The 23,406-nt window shown below is 39.7% G+C and overlaps 1 protein-coding gene across 5 annotated transcripts in view; it reads left to right on the forward strand.

Moving 5' to 3' along the window:
* The first annotated feature begins 13,411 nt into the window (after positions 1–13,411).
* Positions 13,412–23,406, forward strand: part of ERAP2 (endoplasmic reticulum aminopeptidase 2) — a 51,315-nt gene continuing 41,320 nt past the window's right edge. For 2 of the 5 annotated variants that reach the window (XM_023547855.2, XM_010589585.3), the window contains exons 1-2: positions 13,412–13,522; positions 16,125–16,924. In XM_023547855.2, coding sequence (XP_023403623.1) covers positions 16,368–16,924 — 557 coding nt within the window. In that variant the 5' untranslated portion in view covers positions 13,412–13,522; positions 16,125–16,367. Of the gene's footprint in view, positions 13,523–13,577; positions 13,599–15,822; positions 15,939–16,124; positions 16,925–23,406 lie in introns of those variants that run through there. The other 3 variants (XM_010589590.3, XM_023547845.2, XM_010589588.3) reach the window with 3 other exon arrangements.

Consider the following 23,406-nt stretch of genomic DNA (forward strand, 5'->3'; position numbering starts at 1 on the left):
TCTACCAAAAACAAACAAAAAAAATCCCAGAGTGACACTATTTTTAGTATTTCTTTAAGTTTTATTAGGCCATGCCAACTTTAAGTTTTATTAGGCCATACCAACTTTAAGTTTTATTAGGCCATGCCAGCTTTAAGTTTTATTAGGCCATGCCAGTATCCCAAAATTCCTTTATTTAAAATTTAGTTCCTTTATCACCTACCATACCGTAACTCTCGATCTAGTTGAAGAGCGTACTCAACAAATGGTTTTTGAATGCTTGAATGACCCCCAAGTTATATTTGGGCATATAATACGTGGTCCATATATGGGGTAGAATACTATCTTCCAAACCCTGCTGCTTTCGTCAGGCTTTGAAAGCACTTTGCTTTTCCAAAGACACTGTATGCTGGACTGATAAAATATTAGCTGTGTGTACTCACTCCATGTGTGCCTCAAACAAAACCACTCTTTCCCTACTAAAACTACCAATTATGCATACATACAGTAATTGGTTACATTTATCTGTAATCTTACTTTTCTGTGTATTTCCAAATGGTTCCATTAGAAAATGAAATATGATTATTAGATTAAAAGAAGAAGAAAGCTGAATAGTGTTATCCACATGCTTTGTCACCTCCAATTTCATTATTCTTCTTCTGTTTTTGTGCCAAAACTATAGTTTCTCCTTTGCTCCAGTGAACATATACTGTTGTTGTTGTTGTTAGGTGCCATCAAGTCGATTCCAACTCATAGGTACTCGCAATGTACAACAGAATTGAAACACTGCCCAGTCCTGCACCATCCTCACAATCATTACACTTAAGCCCATTGTTACATTGTGTCAGTCCATTTCACTGGGGGTCTTCCTCTGTTTCACTGACACTCCACTTTACCAAGAATGATGTTTTCCTCCAGGGACTGATCCCTCCTGACAACATGTCCAAAGTATGTGAGATGTAGTCTCGCCATCCTTGCCTCTAAGGAGCATTCTTGTTGTACTTCTTCCAAGACAGAATGGTTCACTCTTTTGGCAGTCCATGGTATATTCAATATTCTTCGCCAACACCACAATTCAAAGGCATCAACTCTTCTTCGGTCTTCCTTATTCATTGTCCAGCTTTCACATGCATAGGAGGCGATTGAAAACACCATGGCTTGGGTAAGGCGCACCTTAGTCCTTAAAGTGACGTCTTTGCTTTTCAGCACTTTAAAGAGGTCCTTTGCAGCAGATTTTCCCAATGCAATGTGTCTTTTAATTTCTTGACTGCTGCTTCCATGGGTGTTGATTGTGGATCAAAGTAAAATGAAATCCTTGACAACGTCAATCTCTTCTCCGTTTATCATGATGTTGCTCATTGGTCCAGTTGCTAGGATTTTTGTTTTCTTTATGTTGAGGTGTAATCCATAATGAAGGCTGTAATCTTTGATCTTCATCAGTAAGTGCTTCAAGTCCTCTTCACTTTCAGCAAGCAAGGTTGTGCCATCTGCATAACACAGGTTGTTAATGAGTCTTCCTCCAATCCTGACACCCCATTCTTCTTCATATAGTCCGGCTTATTGTATACTAATACTCTGAATTCTCTTAGGGGTCAGCACGGCCTGAACTTTGCGGATCGGTGTTCACAAATTACATTTATATTTAATGTGTTCCTGATTTTGGCCTGTGACTCTTGCCTGGAGGAGTCAATTTTTATGCTAATTTCTAAACCCTTCAATATCCATAATAATTTCAATAATAAAGAGCACACCTGTATAAAAAAGAAAATCCATGAACAGGTATCGCCGTTTGTAACTTACTATGACCATAATGATAATACTTATAACTAACATCGACAAGATGGATTGACACAGTGGCTGCAACAATGGGACTCAAACATAGCAAGGATTGTGAGGTTACACAGGACCGGACAGTGTTGTGCATAGGTTCATTATTAGTCGGAACTGACTTGATGGCACTTAACAACAACATAACTGACATTTATTAAGAATGGTTACTTAACATGCCTAACAAACCCAGTTTCCATGCCACCCCAGCACTGCTTAGCCCTACTTACCTCCCAACCATTTGCCCCACTGGTGGTTGTCAGATTTCAGCATCTCTCAGAATCTCTCAGAGAGCTTGTTGAAATACAGATTTCTAGAGCCCACTCCACAGCTTCTGATTAATTAGATTGGAAAACGACCAATAATTTGCATTTCTAACATATTCTCTGCTGCTGCTGAAGCCATTGCTGGGAATCACTGCCCTAGGCTGTGGTTTATACCTAGGAGGTACAAACAAGGGACAGTAAGTGGAAAGAGAAAGCCTCTGTTTTCTCTTAGATAAAACTTGGGAATTAGCTCACTAATACATTTTCAAAATTATAACCACGTTTATAATTTTTACTTAGTTTACAGATTTGTTAGAGGGGTAAGAGGTAGATTCAGAATTTCTATAAAATAGGTTGGTAGCCAAGCACTTAATCACTGTGCCACCAAAGTTCCTAGAATAGGGTGGTAGGAGCAGTGGTCTAGGTTATGAAGCAGCACTGGAGAACAACTGCGCTAGGCTATACTTCCAAGGCAAAGTTACTCAAGTATCCAAATAAGAGTGCAGTCACAAGAGTTCTGATCCCCAGTACTCTACAGCACATTTTAGACATTCAAGCCCACCTACAAACCTGGTTATCTTAGGTCTGGGTTGTGTATTAGATAAATGGGGTTAGTTGCTTTCTTTCGATTGTGTACTTTGCCGCAGGTTGTATGATTGCCTAAAACGGTTAGCTCTAGGACAAATGATTCTCTGAGGTTACGCTTTCCACCACTAGATGGCACTCCTGCTGCTTTTGCTCTTTTCTCTCAGTTAAGGGTTTTTTAAGGGCGTTCTGTTTGGGTACCGCTAAATAACATTGATTTGAAATTTAAAATCAGAGCCTAAGATAACTCAAAATTGCTTTGCTTTGAGGGTAAGCAGTCAGTCTTATTTTGATAATTTAAGTACAATTCGGAAAGCCAGGTGTTAAAGCGTACATAAATGGCCTTAAGGCTGTGATTCATGACTTTGCTAGTGGATAACTACTATCACCTTGCTCAATACTGACTAGTTTTATACCAAGCCTTGACAATTTAGGAGTTACAAACAAGGGACATCAGTGGAGAGAGAAGGTGGAAATTAGCTTACTAAACATACTTTCAAAATTATAACTACCAGCCCATCCACTTTCACTTAGTTTACAGCTTTGTTAGAAGTGTAAGAGGTAGATGCAGGATTTCTGTAGAAGACGGCAGGAGGAGCAGTGATCTGGCTGCAAGGAGCTAGGGGAGGGGCTTGTTGTGAAGCTGCATTTGCATATGAAGAGCACTGTTACCCAAAATGCCTTAAAAAAAAAAAAAATTCCGTTGCCATCTAGGAGATTCTGACTCATAGTGACCCTGTAGGACAAGTAGAACTGTCTCACAGGGTCTCCAGGGAGCAGATGGTAGATTCGAACTGCTAACCTTTTGGTTAGCAGCCAAGCTCTTAACCACTGCACCACCAGGACTCCTAGGGAGACTTGAAGGAGGTGATGAGCATTGGCACGGAAAGAAATGCGGGTGGTGAAAACTAGTTAGTAGTCTGTGACCATCAATCCTGTGCATCTATTGTAAGGTGATCAGACATCTGGCTGGATTGAAGAGTCTGGTATATGAGGACTGGAACCCTGGTGGTGCAAGAGTTAAGCACTCTGCTGCTAAATGAAAGTTAATGACTGGAACCCATCCAGCGGCTCCGTGGGAGAAAAACCTGGTGATCTGCTTCTGTAAGGATTACATCCTAGAAAACCCTATGGAGCAGATCTACTCCATCACATGGGGTCATTACAAGTTGAAGTGAACTCTGTGGCACCTAACAACAATAACAATCCAGGCAAAAGGCCCAGAAAGACCTGTTTTGAGACGTAAAGATTCTCTAAATGAGACAGGGGCAAAGGGAGGGAGGTATACTTCCACTTTCAGTCATGTCAGACTATGTAATTAGCGCCAAACTTCCCACTGAAGACAACTATGAACCCTAACAAAATATAAGAGCTTCTCCTTTAAAGCATCAGAGGCCAAAAAGATAGTCAAGAATTACTGGGCCAAGATTTTAGAGAGGATAGAAATCCAAAATGATGAGCCAGGCACCCGAGGATGCTTTTTGCCCTTAGGGCATCTGCAGATTTGGACATGAAAACTGAGAGGTTGAGCAGAGCTTTTGACAGCTTCCAAGTATGTGGCGGGGCAGGGGAGCAGGGGGAGAAAATTCAAGTCCAAGAGCTTCTGAGACTAATAAGAGAAAAGCAGTCCCTGACATCTAGGAGCTGGCCTGATAATATCAGTTAGGCCTTGGTGTTCTGCTGAACACGAACAATTTTATAGAACATCAGCAAGACTACCCTGACTGTGATGGATCAAGACCAAAATAAACGAACTCCAGAATCACGCCTGAACATTATCAAAACATGAACACTGTCCAAGCCACAAAAGTGACCATTCCCATACCCTGCCTAGTATGAGTAACTACTGTTTCTTTACTAATTCCAGCCTTAGCCTCCCTCTAGTCTTCCTCCTCCTTCTGGGTAAGATTTATTGAGATACCCAATCATAGAATTACCCGGTCTTTCTGAGAGCATCCGAACCAGAGCAAAGCCCTGCTTCGTTAAACCACAAAATCACCTAACACATCCTATAAATCCCTTCTAATGCCCCCTTACTAAGATGCTCCATGGCTCCCGTGGTAGGCCTTCTCCCCCACTGTAGAAACAATAAACAACTTACCCAACTACAGGTATGTTGCTGGTGATCTTTGGTGTTGACAGTGAGGGTGCTGAGACACTATGCTCTGGGTTTAGGAATATGGAAAAACTCATTATAAACTAGCTCTAGAAATGGCTGCCACTGTGTTTCAGGGTGGTCCCCCCAAAATCTTAAACCCTGAAATTGGACTACAGGGGTTCTGGATTACCAGTGTCCAGCGGCAGCAAGGAGACACAAACAAAACTCCTCACTGAAGAAAGACTCATTACCCTAGGCCTCCAAATGTTCCCATAAATAATTTTTCCAGCACAAGCTCCGGCAAACAATAAAATGAAGAGTTAAGATGACTTGAACAAGAACAGTGAGCAGAAACAGATCTACAGGTTGAGCAATCGACAAACCATGTGAATGAACTCTATCTATCTCACCCCCAGTGGCCACTTACTAGCTATGTCTCCTTGGGCAAATTACATTACTTCATGGAGGTCTCGTCCCCTCATTTGTAAAAAAGGTTAATGATAGTGCCTATTACATTCAGTAGTTTTGAGGATTAATGAGATAACAAAGTGTTTGATGTTTACTGTTTGTTGTTGTTAGGTGCCACCAAGTAGGTTCCGACTTACAGAGGCACTGTGTACTATTTTGCTCAATAATGTTTCTTGCCTTCCCTCCTTCTTCCTTTAAAAATGGAGTCACTTTACAGCCCTGGGGCAGGGACTGGAAGGTAGGATGGAACAGGACAGCTGGTAATAGGGAACCCAGGGTTGAGAAGGGAAAGTGTTGACCTGTCATGGGGTTGTTAACCAATGTCGTACAACAATGTGTGTACTAACCGTTTGATGAGAAACTAGTTTGTTCTGTAAACCTTCAACTAAAGTTCAATCTAAAAAAAAATGGAGTCACTTTATTTATTAAAGAAACCACAGGTGCTGACTCCTCAGGAGGGATTAACATACAAAATGGCAATGAATAATGGTCCTTCCTTCTTCCAAGGTCATAAAGATAAACTCCTATGATACATTCTAATGAGCCCTTGTGTCCCAATGGTTAAGCAGCTCAGCTACTAACCCAAAGGTTGGCGACTGAACCTACCCAGCCGCTCCATGGGAGAAAGAACTGGCAATCTGCTTCCATAAAAATTGTTGTCAGAGAATCCCTGAGGGAGCAGGAGAATGGTGGGATGCAGACCCCAAATTCTCAGGAAAAGACCAGACTTAATGGTCTGTCTGAGACTAGAAGAATCCCGGTGGTCATGGTCCCCAAACCTTCTGTTGGCCCAGGACAGGAACGATTCCCAAAGACAACTCATCAGACATGGAATGGACTGGACAATGGGTTGGGGAGAGATGCTGATGAGGAGTGAGCTACTTGTATCAGGTGGATACTTGAGACTGTTTTGGCATCTCCTGTCTGGAGGGGGGATGGGAGGGTAGAGAGGGTTAGAAACTGGCAAAACGGTCACGAAAGAAGAGACTGGAAGGAGGGAGCAGGCTGACGCACTAGGGGGAGAATTAATGGGAGTATGTAGTAAGGTGTATATAAGTTTATATGTGACAGACTGACTTGATTTGTCAACTTTCACTTAAAGCACAATAAAAATTATTTTTTAAAAAATGGGCAAAAGATATGAATAGACACTTCACTAAGGAAGACATTCAGGTAGCTGACAGATACATGAGGAAATGTTCACGATCATTAGCCATTAGAGGAATGCAGATCAAAACTACAATGAGATTTCATCTCACTCCAACAAGGCTGGCATTAATCCAAAAAACACAAAATAAAAAATGTTGGAGAGGCTGTGGAGAGACTGGAACACTTATACTCTGCTGGTGGGACTGTCAAATGGTACAACCACTTTGGAAGTTGATTTGGCGCTTCCTTAAAAAGCTAGAAATAGAACTACCATATGATCCAGCAATCCCACTCCTTGGAATATATCCTAGAGAAATAAGAGCCTTTACACAAACAGATATATGCACACCCATGTTTATTGCAGCACTGTTTACAATAGCAAAAAGATGGAAGCAACCAAGGTGCCCATCAACGGATGAATGGATAAATAAATTATGGTATATTCACACAATGGAATACTATGCATCGATAAAGAACAGTGAGGAATCTGAAACATTTCATAACATGGAGGAACCTGGAAGGCATTATGCTGAGTGAAATTAGTCAGTTGCAAAAGGACAAATATTGTATAAGACCACTGTTATAAGAACTTGAGAAATAGTTTAAACTGAGAAGAAAACATTCTTTTGTGGTTACGAGAGGGGGGAGGGAGGGAGAGTGGGAGGGGGTATTCACTAATTAGATAGTAGATAAGAACTACTTAGGTGAAGGGAAAGACAGCACACAATACAGGGGAGATCAGCACAATTGCACTAAACCAAAAGCAAAGAAGTTTCCTGAATAAACTGAATGTTTCGAAGGCCAGTGTAGCAGGGGCAGGGGTCTGGGGACCATAGTTTCAGGGGACATCTAAGTCAATTGGCATAATAAAATCTATTAAGGAAACATTCTACATCCCACTTTGAAGAGTGGCATCTGGGGTCTTAAACGCTAGCAAGCAGCCATCTAAGATGCATCAATTGGTCTCAACCCACCTGGATCAAAGCAGAATGAAGAACACCAAGGACACAAGGTGATTACGAGCCCAAGAGACAGAAAGGGCCACAGGAACCAGAGACTACATCATCCTGAGACCAGAAGAACTAGATGGTGCTTGGCTACAACCGATGACAGCCCTGACAGAGAACACAACAGAGAACCCCCGAGGGAGCAGGACAGCAGTGGGATGCAGACCCCAAATTCTCGTAAGACCAGACGTAATGGTCCGACTTAGACTAGAAGGACCCCGGTGGTCATGGCCCCCAGACCTTCTGTTGGCCCAGGACAGGAACCATTCCCGAAGCCAACTCTTCAGACATGGATTGGACTGGACAATGGGTTGGAGAGGGATGCTGGTGAGGAGTGAGCTTCTTGGATCAGGTGGACACTTGAGACTATGTTGGCATCTGCCTGGGGGGGAGATGAGAGGGTGGAGGGGGTTAGAAGCTGGTGAAATGGACACGAAAAGAGAGAGTGGAGGGAGAGAGTGGGCTGTCTCCTTAGCGGGAGAGGAACTGGGAGTGTGTAGCAAGGTATATATGGGTTTTTATGTGAGAGACAGACTTGATTTGTAAACTTTCACTTAAAGCGCAATAAAAATTATTAATATATATATATATATAAATATTTAAGAATAAAGGGCCATGGTGGATATAAAAAAAAAATTGTTCTTCTGTGCCATTAGGTCAATTCTGACTCATAGCAACACTATATGACAGAGTAAAACTGCCCCATAAAGTGTCCTAGGCTATAATCTTTACAGGAGGGGATCACTAGGTCTTTTCTCCCACAGAGCAGCTGGTGGGTTCAGACAACCAACCTTTTGGTTAGTAGCTGAGAGCTTAACCATTGTGCCACCAGGACTCCTTCCAGTAAAGATTAAAGCCTAGGAAATCCTATGGGGCATTTCTACTCTGTCATATGAGTCCCTGCACCTAACAACAACAGCAAATAATACATTCTAAAATATTCCTGATTTTGCCCTTCACTTTTAAGTTTTTAAACCATTTGGAATTCATTTTCATGGATGATGTGCAGCAGGGATCCAATTTCATTGGTTTTCATATAGCTAACCATTTGTTCCAGAATCATTTATTGAACCGTCCTTCATTTTCTCACTGATCTACAATGCTACTAGCTCTGTCATAAACCAAGTTTCCCTCTGTCCACAGGTCTGTTTCTGGACCCTTTGTTCTGTTCTTTAATCCCTACATCAATACACTTTTTCATTTAGTGTAGCTTTATAGGAGCCCTGATGGTGCAGTGATCAGGAGATTGGCTGCTAACCAAAAAAAAGTCAGCAGTTCGAATCCACCAGCCACTCCTTGGAAACCCTATGGGGCAGTTCTACTCTGGCTTATAGGGTCACTATAGGTCGGAACCAACTTGACGGCAATGGGCGATAGCTTTATAACATGCATTTTGATATCTCAGTAGGCAAACTTCTCATCTTGTTCTTCTCCATACATTTAAATTTTTAAGTCATCTTAATAGTCAATAGTTTATTGAAAATTTAAGATCATATTACATTTTCCCCTTTGGGTTGACTTTTCTTTTTGCTGAAGAAAATACAAAAAAAAAAAAAAAAAAACCAATTGGAAATGAAGAATATAGTTAAGGAAAAAACACTAACTAAAACAAAAAAACACTAGATAAGATAAAATCTAAACCAGGCATACTTAAGAGATAAAATTAGGGAATAAAAGATACCAAAACCAAAAAAACATTGTTGTTAAGTCGATTCCAAGTCACAGCAACCCTAGAAAACAGAAGAGAATTGCCTCACAGGGTTTCCAAGGCTGTAAACTTTTACTGACACAGACTGCCACATCTTTCTCCCGCAGAGCGGCTGGTAGCTTTGAACCAGGGCTTCAAACTGGTTCTTCCCAGTTTAGTCATGGCCGCTGAAGCAAAATAAAACAGACCCAAATTTTTAAAATGTGAGTGAACCAGAGATATTTGGAACAGGAAAAATTACAGGTCAAAGCCCTGCTAGAAATTTAATCTCCTTTTAGAAAACAAGGGCAAAGTACTCATTGCATAGCAACCAAATTTCCTGACTGGCAGAGTTGAAAACGGCGGTGCCCTGTTCAAAGATGGTGTCTGACCGCACTGCTTCGAATGTGTGTAGCTCTCCACAGCCCTGCCAATAATCTAATCTCCTGCATCAGGCTCCTGAAGGGGCTCATTATGCCTCCTCCGAGTCTCCCATTCCAGCGCTTTAACCTATAATTTTTCCCTTTCTGGTTATTGTTCCATTTTACCAAGATTTGAAAAATTCGGGTCTGTTCCAATTTTGCTTCGTTGGCCAACTTTTCAGTTAGCAGCTGAGCATGTAACCATTGCACTAACAGGGTTTCTGAATAGGAAGGAGCAATTAAAACAAATTGCCACCACCACCACCTCATCTTTCTACCTAGTTGGGTGGTGGAATTTTTTCATTTTTATAAATACCCTTGAGCTTTGTTCAGGGACAAAATACTTGGTAACAGTTTGATCCTTTTGGATTTCGCTTTTAAGGCAGGACTTGAAGCAGTGTTTTCTCTAAGACTAATCATTTCCTAGGAGCCCTGGTGGTGGTAACTGAAAAATTGGTGGTTTGAACTCACCCAGCCACTCCACAGGAGAAAGACCTGGCAATCTGCTTCAGTAAAGATTATAGCCAAGAAAACCCTATGGGGCAGTAGTTCTACTCTTCCCCATGGGTTTCTGTGAGTTGAAATCAATTCAACAGCACCTAGCAAACAATAATTGTTCACTACTACTTTTTTTTTTTTTTTTTACTACTTAAGCAAGAAGAGTCCTGGTGACACAATGGTTAAATGCTCGGCTGCTAACCAAAAGGTCGGTGGTTCATGCCCACCAACTGTTCTGCAGGAGAAAGATGTGGCAGCCTGTTTCCATAAAGATTAGAGTCTTATAAACCCTATGAGGCAGTTCTATTCTATCCTATAGGGTCACTATGAGTTGAAATCAACCCGATGGCAACAGGCGTGGTTTGATTTTACAGAGGCAAAATCTTTCCGTGTACTCTATCCTTTGGCACATTTATCTTGAGGCTTTTTAGTTGGCTGGTGTCTGTGCTCACTTCTGACTCTTTCAGGAGTTCAGTCCCTGGCTCTGGTATTTTCCTGGCATTCTTATACTGATTAGTGCTCTGCTGAATATTCAAGGACCCTCAGCAGATCTTAGGAGGTTTCTCTCTGTGCAGCGCTCTCCTCTCTGGTATCCTGTCCCGTGAACTCTTGTTTCCTTGCTCTCCCCAGACTCTCAGCTCTGTCTGCTCTACTCACAGGGTCTTCACAGGGTCTTTTGGGCTCTGCCTCAGTTCCCCTCCCTGTGCATGGCCTGGAAACTCTCTTAAGGCAGTATGCTCGGCCATCTCAGAGCTTACCTTGCTTGTTTCCTTCTCTTCCGGGACCACTGTCTTTGTTTGCTTAATAAGCAGGTGGGTAAATCCGGTCCCTGTTAATCTATCTTGGCCAGAAGCAGAAGCCCTTATTGACTTTTTAGTTAAATCATTAAGTAATGAGAACCCAAACAATACTGATCAGTTGATTTTCTAAGTTGGGAGCATAAAAATTCACTTTCGAAATAAAATATTTAACAGGTCATAAATCACTCTGGTTTATTTTGACACGATTTTTCCTGTTTGAAAATGTGTCATCGGGATTACTGTTATTTAGGTTATTAGGTAATATTTAATTTGAAAATGACAGGATTATTCATGTGGCTACCAAATGAAAACTTAAAATGTGGTACAATTGTAGTTGCCTTTTTTTTAATGCTTGGAGCCCTGGTAGCACAGTGGCTAAGAGCAACGGCTGCTAACTAAAAGATCAGCAGTTCAAATCCATCAACAGGTCCTTGGAAGCTCTACAGGGCAGCTCTACTGTTTGCATAGAGTCAGTATGAGTTGAAACTGACTTGGCAGCTAACAACAATGTTTGTTTAATATTTTGTTTGTTCTTTAACAGTGTAATATTTTTATTGCTGCATTTTTCTCTTTTTGTTTTAGCAAATGTTTGTGGAAGTCATATTAAAATATCAATTTTTTTTTTTAATTATCTTCCTGTCAGCTACTGATTTAAAATTCTGACATTGTGCTGTTATTAATTTTCTGCTGAAACTAAATGAGTTTAAAATAAGCTACAGCAAGCATTTACTAGGTGAATTTCCCCCCATCCCTCATATTTTGCTAAGGAACTCACTCTTCATGTTATCAGACTGTCTTATTTCTTTTCTTAAATTAAAATTTTACAAAACAACATTACAGTCTGCCTTTATTTTATTTGAAAATGAACAGAGGCTTAACAATAATTTTGGAAAGCACTTTTAATGGATTTTAAGAGCTCTTTTGAAAAGAAATGGGAGACAGAGAAGAGGAAGTGGTTTCTAAAACTAAGTCAGCCAAGCAGTCCGAACGACAAAACCCAGCACTAACAAAGACCAAGCCACACCTGTGTTCAAAGGAGGAAATTCAACACCAGTGCAAGCAACAAGAGAGAGGGAGATTCAGTAACGTTTCATTTGTCAGGAAGCTGTTTATCCTGCAGTCTTGCCACCTGCAACACAGACAGCATTAGGCATTTTCAGGGCATCTGAGTACTTGAGATAATGTCCAACTAGTTTCATTTTCTAATTTTTCAGGTTGCAGCACACTAGAAGAAACAATCTTGAAACAGGTCAGCACACTAGAAGAAACAATCTTGAAACAGGTCAGAGGGTGAGGATAAATGAAGGTAGCAACAGGAGGCAAACAAAAACAATAGTGGAGGAGGTGGAATAAACTTTGTTTGGTACCCACAAGAATTCAGTGAGATATGGCAATGTGGGGTCTTTTATTATGTCTCATTCACCTCAACATAGCATAAACCAAAAAACCAAACCCACTGCCACTGAGTCGATTCCAACTCACAGCGACCTTATAGGACAGAGTAGAACTGCCCGCATAGAGTTTCCAAGGAGTGCCCGGTGGGTTCGAACCGCTGACCTTTTGGTTAGCAGCCATATCTCTTAACCACTATGCCAGCAGGGTTTCCCAACATAGCATAATTACTGATTATTATGAACTGATGCATGTAATCTACTTTAACATTTATAAAAGATTTTTTACCTATTATCTCAGTTCAATTCTGATGTTGACAACCATCCTCTGCAGTAATCAAGGAAAGTGTTATTGCCTCTAATTTGGAGATAAGAAAATGACTTGTTTTAAGAGGAAGATTCAAACCCAATTCTCTTGATTCTAGGTCCAGCTTGTAATAAGAAACTCGAATCATTAAGTTTTAAATAAGTTAAGAACAGATTCTCAAATTTGCCTACTGTCTAGAATTTATTTGTAACCCCCAAATCAATACTCAAGAGTCCTTCAGTGGTGCAAATGCTTGCCTATTAACTGAAAGATTGGCCATTTAAATCCACCCAGAGGTGCCTTGCAAGAAAGGCCTGGCAATCTATTTCCAAAAGATCACAGCTTTTTGAAAATCCTATAGAGCACAATCCTACTTGGAAATGCATGGAGTCCCCATAAGTGGGAATAAACTTGAGGGCAACTGTTTGATTTTTTTGTTTGTTAGTTTTTATATATCAACACTCAGGTGCTTTTGGAATCATTTGTAGCCATGCACAGGCACTGAACAGAGCGCACGTTCCCAGCTGAGGTTGAACAAGGCTGCTTTAGAATTTGCAAATTCATTGTCCACAGTACTGCGAATCAATGTTATACGGTGCAAGCATAGGTAATAGGAGGAAGGTTGAAAGAGCTGAAGTTAAAGTAAAAGGCATTGATTTGGGGAAAGAAGATGGTGTTTGAAGTGTTAGGTGAACATCCGTGTAGCTGAAGTCCGTTAGGCTGTCGGAACTGCAGCAACAGAAACCTGAAGGGAGAGATGAGAACAGGAGGGGGAAATGTGGGATTCATGGGGGATAAACATTAAGTCTCTGCACTAGGGCATACTCTCCGGCGGGGGGGAAATAGAGAAAATGACAGAGGGCAGAGGTTTCATCTTTGTGGAAGGCCCATTCAGGGTCAGGAAGAAGAAGTAAGCCGACCCAACCTAAACCACGAGGCAAGAGCTTACAGGAAGTATGCAGAGTTCAGTCTTCAGAAGAGAAAGTGAAAGCAAGAATAAATTCCCCTTCATTCAAATTGGCGACAGCGAGGATCAAGGTAACACACTAACGTTTCTCTTGGATTTGTCTTAAAAATCAGAATTTTTCAATTAGGGTAATGACCTGAACTAAAGGTATGAAACTGCTGTGTTGGGAGTTTTTGTAATCTAAGACAAGGCTCTGCTTAAGTGGGTGCATCTGAAGCTGGTGTACTGGCAAGTGTGTGCAGTCAGGGGTGGGGCATGATTTAAGAATCCTCCGGCTTAACTGACTTTACTATTTTTTTTGGAGATCTTTTAGCCTTTCCCCAACGATTGTTTCAATTCTTGTGTCCTTCAGTCCCAGGATGCTTTGTTGGCTGCAATGCTAATTAAGGAACCCAAACAAAACCCGCTGCCATCGGAGTCAATTCCGACTCACAGCGACCCTATACTACAGAGTAGAACTGCCCCATATGGTTTCCAAGGAGACCCTGGTGGATTCCAACTGCAGACCTTTTGGTTAGCAGCCATAGCTCTTAACCACTAAGCCACCAGAGTTTCCAATTAAGGAACAGTGCAGTATAACGTGAAGTACAGAGCTCAAAGGTCCCGGAGCTGTATTTCAGTCCCCATGTTGCTGCAAACTTCCTGTGATTTTTGAAAACCCCTCACCGTCTCTGAGTATCAGTTTCTTCATCCGAACACCAAGGATTTATACTAGATGGCTTTAAGAGCCCTTACCAATTGTAAGGGAAAAGACTGAGTAAATATCAAGGCCTTTCTCTCGACTCTTATCGATAAAATATACTTTTCTCTGAGAGTGTTACTAATGGGGCAGAACTACTCCTTAATTTAGATCAGGAAATACAAATTATAATCGCCACAATGATAACATCTAACTTTCCTGGTGTGTTTCCTATATGCTAGTTGCTGTACCTCGTTCTTCATGTGAATTATTTCATTTAATCCTCCCAGAATCCTATGAGGAAGACATAATTATCACACTCTTTTTTATAGGCGAGGGAACTGTTGCTCAAAAAATGAGGCCATTTGCCGAGGATCATAGAGGCAAGTGTGGTGGAACTAGTGTTGGAATCCAGGCAGTGTGATCCTAAAGCTCAAGACCTAATTAATAAGCAATTTTATTTTTCAAACCATTAGAAATTCAAGCTCATAGACCAAGTAGGGTTTATGCATTAGAGGTTCTTGAAACATTGATATCTAGTAGCAATTATCTGATGCTGTTTAGAAAAGGAGGGAGAGGTATCATCATTTAACCATTATTTTATTCTTCTTTGTTTCTTTAACAATACCTCTTGATTTGCATTAATGTTGCAAACTGGAAAACTGAAGTGGTCATTTGGATAATTAATTCGAAGGAAACTATTAATGATTTAAAAGAAAAGAAAATCATTGATGAGTTTAAGATGGAGCAGGGAGGAGGTAGGCAAAGGTGGGTGGCAGGGTGGGAGACAGAGTTGAGTCAACCAAATTAACTACCTTATATGTCCTGGTTCTACATAAGTTTTGAAGCCTTACCCTTTTCCTAAGAAAAAATGGTCTTAGTTCTATTGTACAAAAAAAAAAAAAAAAAATTATTGTACAGAGGCAGTGAATTCAGTTTGATTTAACTGTATTTTCAAAGGTAACAAGGTAAAGAGGACCAAAACAATTTTTAAAAAATATTCTCGGGACATTACAGACTCAAATTTTATTTCTGTGGCTTTTGATATGTGGAAGATAAACCAAGGATAAACAAAACCCGCTGCCATCGGAGTCAATTCCGACTCACAGCGACCCTATACTACAGAGTAGAACTGCCCCATATGGTTTCCAAGGAGACCCTGGTGGATTCCAACTGCAGACCTTTTGGTTAGCAGCCATAGCTCTTAACCACTAAGCCACCAGAGTTTCCAATTAAGGAACAGTGCAGTATAACGTGAAGTACAGAGCTCAAAGGTCCCGGAGCTGTATTTCAGTCCCCATGTTGCTGCAAACTTCCTGTGATTTTTGAAAACAGCTTAATTGTTTGTATATCTTTTATATAGCCACAAAATAAGGCCACTCAGATGATGTCATTTATGAAGAGGTGCTCAATGCTAATAATAGTAGTTATGATACCTAGTATCCAAAAAATATGGGGTATTCTTTGTCAGTTATTAAGATAAAATAGAAAATATCTCACAACACGGATGAATCTGGAGGATATTACGCGGAGTGAAGTAAGTCAGTCACGAAAGTATGTACTCATGAGTAAATACTCAGAGTATTTGTATGAGGCTGTTATCATAAAAACTCACGAAAAGATTTATGCAGAGGAAAAAAAAAGTAAAATAGAGATGTTCTGCACAGTTTATTTTTTCAGGCGTCTAGGCATACCCTTAAAAGGATGTCGTCAAAGGTTTGAAATGTTCAGCCTACCATGAATTCACACACCTGCCCTCTGCCCATTGCACTGGAATGTTGAGGGGATTCCTTAAGTACAGTTTTAAGGTAGGGTCCTTGCGTTTGAGCACTAATGGATTTTTGTGTGAAATAACTGGAAGATAATGTTTGCCCTGATTCTGACAGAGAGCAGATTTTCCCTATTTACATATATCCTTTTTTTCTTAAAGATTTTATTTGTGAATTGAAATCTTTTTCTTCATGCTATAAATGTTTTTTGGTTTTTCCTTCTAGATTAAATCTGTTTATTGAAGCATATTTTCCAGGCGCCGTATGACATAACCGGAGCCAAAGCAGTGCTATGAAGAACTGTAAGATATAACCTGGATAGTAACTTAACATCTAAAGAACAGGTTTAGTGTTCCATTTTTTAACTGCCCCATAGGGTTTCCAAGGAGCACCTGGTGGATTTGAACTACTGGCCTTTTAGTTAGCAGCTGTAGCTCTTAACCACTACGCCACCAAGGTTTCCTTGCAATGGTTAATTCACACAGAAAACTAATATTTCGTATTTATGTAGGATTTTATTGCTCAGCAATCCTCCTGCTCAGAATATGTATTTGTTCTCAGCTCTCAATGCCATCTATTAATCAGCTCAGTAAGGATGCTGAGACTATCCCTGTAGCCACCAATGGGGAACCATTTCCTTGGCACAAGCTAAGGCTTCCTCACCTGGTCATTCCCCTCCACTATGACCTCCTTGTCCACCCAAATCTCACCTCCCTGGACTTTACTGCATCTGAGAAGATTGAGATTTTAGTCAGAGAAGCCACCCAGTTTATCATCTTGCACATCAAAGACATTGAAATCATAAATGCCACGCTTCACTCAGAGGAAGATTTGAGGTACAGAAAACCAGGGACAAAACTGAATGTTTTGAGTTATCCTGCTCATCAGCAAATTGCACTCCTGGCTCCGGACGAACTTATTGCTGACATGAGATACTATGTGGCTATTAACTTTCAAGCCAAGTTAGCTGATGGCTTTAAAGGATTTTATAAAAGCACGTACAGAACTCTTGGTGGTGAAACAAGGTAAGACATTGCTCTAGCTGTCACAGTATTTGGGATACTTTCCTTATGGGTGCCATCTCTTTGCCATGAGCATGAATGACACAGTGAACTGGGGGGAACTTGTAAGAAAGAGAAGCTCTGCTATTTCTTAATGAGCCCTCAGTAAAGATGGGAAGACAGGATGCAGAGACAAAAAGCTGGAGGGACAAGAGTTAGGAGGAGAGGCCATTGTACGACTATGATAAGACAGGCATATCTATGTGCTAGAGGAAAGGACAGTGGGTGTAGGAAGAACTGAAATAGGGAAGGCTTCTCAGAGGAGGTGAGTCTTGATCTGGGACTAAAAGAAAATGTAAGTGAGATTTAGATGGGAGAGAAAGAGTGAGGGAGCATTCACTGTCCAAGAGACACCATGATGAAAACCAAGAGGCAGGAACAAGTCTATTTGGAAATATGGTCTCTTTGATCAACACATACTTATTGAGTACCTGATATGTACCAGGCGCTCCTCTAGGCACTACATAGATAGTGGTAAGATATGGTGGAAGAGACAACCAGGGCAAGAAAATAAATTAAAGGTAAGTGATAAATGTTATAAAGAAAATAAAACAGGATGATGTAATAGAAAGTAAGTGTGGCTAGAGGTTGGGGCTTATTTATTTATTTATTATTATTATTGTACTTTAGATGAAGGTTTACAGAACAAATTACCTTCTCATTAAATCATTAGTATACATATTGTTTTGTGACATTGGTTACCAACCCCACAACATGTCAACAGTCTCCCTTCTTGGCTTTGGGTTCTCAATCACCAGCTTTCCTGACCTGTCCTGCTTTCTAGTCCTTGCCCCTGGGCTGGTGTGCCCCTTAGTCTTGTTTTGTTTGATGGGCCTGTCTAATCTTTGGAAACCCTGGTGGTGTAGTGGTTAAGAGTTATGATAATCAGCTGTGCAATCCTACCTTTAATCAATGCAATATTTCCATCACTGTTCCACCCCTGGTAACCACTAATAAACTTTGTTCTCTATACATTTGCCTTTTCTTGTCTTTTTATATAAGTGAGATCATATGATATTTGTCCTTTTGTGATTGACTTATTTCGTTCACCATAACGTCTTCCAGCTCCATCCATATTGTAGCATGTATCAAGACTTCATTTCTCCTACTGGCTCAGTAGTCTTCCATTGTATGTATGTACCACATTTTGTTTATCCATTCATCTGTTGGTGGGCATTTAGGTTGTTTTCACCTTTTGGCTACTGTGAATAGTGCTGCAATGAACATTGGTGTACAAGTCTGTTTGTGTTTCTGCTTTCAGGTCTTTGGGGTTATATAAGTAGGAGTAGAATTGCTGGGTCATATAAAAAATGGTGGTTCTATTCTCAGCTTTTTGAGGAACCACCATACTGTTTTCCACAAAAGTTGTACCACTATGCATTCCCGCCAGCAACAGGTAATGGTTCCAATTTCCTCACATCCTCACCAACTTTTATTTTATTTTCAGTTTTTTTTTTTTATTAGCCAATCTATTAGGAGTGAAATGGTATCTCGTTGTTTTGATTTGCGTCTCTCTGATGGCTAATGATGTTTAGCATCTTTTCATGTGTTTGGTGCCATTCGAATGTCCTCTTTGCTGAAATGTCTATTTAAGTCATTTGTCCATTTCACGATTGGGTTATTAAGTTGTTGAAGTTTTTTTTTATATATATATTTCGGTTGTTAGATTCTAGTTGGATATACGGTTTCTGAAGATATTCTCTCAGTTGGTAGCTTGTCTTTTCACTTTTTTGGTAAAGTCTTTTGATGAACAAAATTTTTTAATTTTTGTGAGGCCTTATCTATTTTATCTTTTGCTCTTTGAGCTTTTGTTATTATACTAGATAATCAATTGTTAAAAAAGTTAGGCCTGGCAGCATTGTCCCTGCTTTTTCTCCTAAGTATTTTATGGTTTTAGTTTTCACATTTAGGTCCTTAATCCATTTTGAATTTGTTTTTGTGTATGGTGTGAGTCATGAATCCTGTTTCATTTTTCTGCATGTAGAAATCCAATCTTCCAGCACCGTGTATTGAAGAGATTCTTCTTTCCCCGACGAAAGGATTTAGCACCCTTGTCAAAAATCAGTTGACCATAGATGTGGGGGTTTATTTCTGGACTCCCAATTCTATTCCATTGGTCTATTTGCCTATTGTTATACCAGTATCAGGCTGTTTTGATTACCGTAGCTGTATAATATGTTTTATAACCAGGAAGTGTGAGTCCTCCTACTTTGTTCTTTTTCAACATTGCTTTAGCTATTCAGAGCCTCTTGCTATTCCATATAAAGTTGAGGATTGGTTTTTTTTTTTTCCATTTCTGTGAAGAGAGCTGTTGGAATTTTGATCAAGATTGTATTGAATTTATAGATCTCTTTTGGTACTACTGACATCTTAACAATATTATATCTTCCATTCCATGAACATGGAACATCTTTCCATTTATTTAAATCTTCTTTAATCTCTTTCGTTAGTGTTTTACAGTTTTCATTGTATAAGTCCTTCATGTCCTGTATTAGATTTATTCCTAGGTGTTTTATTCTCTTCGATGCTATGGTAAATAGAATTTTTTCTCTAATTTCCATTTCATATTTCTCATTGCTGATATATAGCAACCCAACTGACTTTTGTTTGTTGACCTTGTAACTTAAAACTGCTAAATTTCTCTATTAGCTCTGGAAGTTTTCTTGTGGATTCTTTGGGATTTCCTATATATAGGATCGTATCCACAAATAGAGATAATTTTACCTCTTCTTTTCCAATCTGGATACCTTTTATTTCTCTTTCTTGTCTTATTGCTCTGGCTAGGACGTCTAATACAATATTGATAGAGGTGGCGAGAGTGGGCACCCTTGTCTTGATCCCTATTTCAAGGGGAAAACTCTCAGGCCTTTCCATTAAGTACAATGCTGGCTGTTAGCTTTCATATATGCCCTGAATCATATTGAGGAATTTCCCTTTTATTCCAACCCTCTTTAGGATTTTCATCAAGCAAGGGTGTTGGATTTTATCAAATGTTTTTTCTACATCCATAGAGATGATCATGTGGTTCTTTTCCTTTGTTCTACTGCTGTGGTATATTACATTGATTGATTTTCTAATGTTGAACCATCCCTGCATTCCTGGAATAAATCCCACTTGGTCATGACGTATGACTCTTTTAATATGCTGGTGAATTCTGTTTACTAGTATTTGGTTGAGAATTTTTGCATCTGTATTCATAAGAGATACTGGCCTGTTGTTTTCTTGTGGTGTCTTTGTCTGGTTTGGTTATCAGGGTTATATTTGCCCCATGGAATGAATTAGGGAGTTGTCTTGGTTATCTAGTGCTGCTATAACAGAAATACCATAAGCAGATGCCTTTAACAAAGAGAAATTTATTCTCTCACAGTCCAGTAGGCTACAAGTCCAAACTCAGGGTGCGAGCTCCAGGGGAAGGCTTTCTGTCTCTGTCGACTCTGGAGAAAGGTCCTTGTCATCAATCTCCCCTTGGTTTGGGAGCATCTAAGCATAGGAACCTCGGGTCCAAAGGACGTGCCCTGCTCCTGGCACTGCTTTCTTGGTGCTATGAAGTCCCCCGTCTCTGTGCTTGTTTTTCTCTTTTATATCTCAAAAGAAATTGGCTTAAGACACTATCTAATCTTGGAGATCTCATCCATATAACTGCCACTAATTCATCTCATTACATCGTAGTGATAGGATTTACAACACATAGGGAAATCACATCAGATGACAAAATGGTAGACAGTCACATAATACTGGAAATCATGACCTAGCCAACTGGACAGATATTTTGGGAGGACACAGTTCAATCCATGACAGGAGTATTCCTTCCATCTCTATCTTTTGAAGAGTTCAAATAGTGTTGGTGTCAATTCTTCTCTAAATGTTTGGTAGAGTTCCCCCAGTGAAGCCATCAGGTCCAGGACTTTTTGTTGTTGTTGTTGGGAACTTTTTAATTTTTGATTTCATCTCTTCACTTGTTATGGGCCTATTGAGCCTATTTCCCCCTGAGTCAGTTTGGGTAGGTTATGTGCTTCTAAGAATTTCTTCACTTCATCTAGGTTATCCAGTGTGTTGCCATACAGTTGTTCATAATATTCTGTCACAATTCTCTTTATTTCTATTGGGTCAGTTATAATGTGCCCTCTTTCATTTTTTATTTTGGTTATTTGCATCTTTTCTTTGTTAGTCTAGCTAAAGATTTGCCAATTTTATTGGTCTTTTCAAAGAACCAAATTCTGGTTTTATTGATTCTATTGTTTTTTTATTTTCAATTTTATTTATTCCTGCTCTGATCTTTGTTATTTCCTTTCTTCTACTAGGTTTAGGCTTAGTTTGCTCTTCTCTTTCTAGTTACTGAAGTTGTGCTGACTTAGACTGCTGACTTAAGATCTTTCTTCTTTTTTCATGTAAGCATTTATTGCTATAAATTTCCCTCTGAATACTGCTTTCACTGCATTCCTTATGTTTTGGTATATTGTGCTTTCATTTTCATTTGACTCTAGGAAATTTGTGATTTTCTTTTGATTTCTTCCTTGACCCAGTGGTAGTTTAATAGTGTTGTTTAATTTCCACATGTACGTGTATTTCTCAGGGGGTTTTCCTATTATTGATTTCTAGCTTCAATCCTTTGTGATCAGAGAAAATATTTTGTATGATTTCAATATTTTTAAGTTTATCAAGACTTGCTTTGTGACCTAACATTTGGTCTGTCCTGGAGAATGATCCATGTGTGCTGGAGTAGAATGTATATTATGCTGTTTTAGGATGGAGTGTTCTATATATGTCTGTTAAGTTTAGTTGGTTTATAATGTCATTCAAGTCCTACATTTCCTTGTTGGTCTTCTTTCTAGATGTTCTGTCCAATATTGAAAGTGATGTATAATAACCTCCAACTGTAGTACTATTTATTTCTTCCTTCAATTCTATCCGTGTTTGCTTTATATATTAGGTGCTCTGATGTTGGGTACATATATATTTATGATTGTTAAATCTTTTTAATTGACTTTTTTTAATCACTATATAATGTCTATCTTTATCTCTTCTAACAGATTTTGTCTTTGAAGTCTACTTTGTCTGATACTAAGATTGCCTCTCCAGCTCTTTTTTGGTTATTATTTACACAGAATATATTCTTTTCATCCTTTCACTTTCAACCTACTTCTGTCTTTGGGTTTAAGGTTTGTCTTTTGTAAACAACATGTGTCTCATGCAAATAACTGGATCATGATTTTTTTTATCCATTCTGCTACTCTCTGCCTTTTAATTGGGGTATTTATTCCATTTACATTCACTGTAATTACTGATAAGAAGTGACTTAAATTTTATGCTTTTCCAATGTAAACTTACTATAACCAAAATTTCACATTAATGAAAATTATACCAGACACTTGAAATCCCTTGATATTTGCAATAACTGCTACCAAATCCAAATAAATTCTGAGGCCCCAAGCAAATCATTTAGAACCACAGACTCATTTTCCCAGGCTGTATTATAGAAGAAATAAGTAAGCTGAGGCTAAATTATCCAGACAGCATCTCTTGTTTTCCTCCGGACCCTTCTTACCCTGTTTCTGAGACTTTAACTTTTCTCTTCCCCCCTCCTTCTTCAATCAAAATCTGCTCTCCCGATTTGCTTCTCATTTGAAGACAAAGCTTTAAGTCCAAAGAATAAATCTGTAATTATACAATTTCAGTCATTATTGAGGTAATGGGGGATAGAGATTCATCACAGCCTGAGGACTCCAGTCTCTGGCAAGCACAGAGAACCAGAAGTGTCTGGGAGTTTAGGTCCTATTGTACATAGGGTCACTGTGAGTTGGAACCGACTTGAGGGTACCACCACCACCAACAACAACAATATGGAGACACTTAGGCCATGATGGTACAGGAGTAGGAAAGCCCAGCTCTTTGTCTCCAGTAGGGGCAACTCAGAGGTGTAGTTTATACTCCAGAGCTCCCCCGGGGATTAGTCTGAAGTTTAGAGTTTGCCTGAAGTGGCTCCCTTGCCTGGCTTGTTCTTTTCCCAGGCCTGCTTTCCTCACTCCCTTATCTGTTTCTCCTGGAAGCATTTGCTTAATAAATCAGAGTCTGCTTTGGGGGAGCGTGGCCTAAGATGTTACTCATATACATAATTATTCAAATGTCTGACCTGGGTCCCCTCGGGTTTGGAGATACTACAGACCTACCAATTTCCTAGTAAATTTTGATATCAAATTCACTGTCCTATCTTAGCCATTTACTAGCTAACGATCTTGGTAAGGTTACTCAAATTCTCTGAGCCTCAATATCCTTGCCTGACATGAGGATTAAGGAGATCATGTAAGTAAAGTACTCAGCAGAATGCATTGCTTATAGTTGGTAGTCACTAAAGTTTCCTTCAAAGAGAGCCTGGATTCACTGAGGTTGTAGTTTGGGAAATTAAGTGTATCACCTCCAGATTTGATGAGCTGTTTGTTGAAGGCAAG

The sequence above is a fragment of the Loxodonta africana genome, chromosome 2 (genome assembly GCF_030014295.1).
Source record: "Loxodonta africana isolate mLoxAfr1 chromosome 2, mLoxAfr1.hap2, whole genome shotgun sequence".
Lineage (NCBI taxonomy): Eukaryota > Metazoa > Chordata > Mammalia > Proboscidea > Elephantidae > Loxodonta > Loxodonta africana.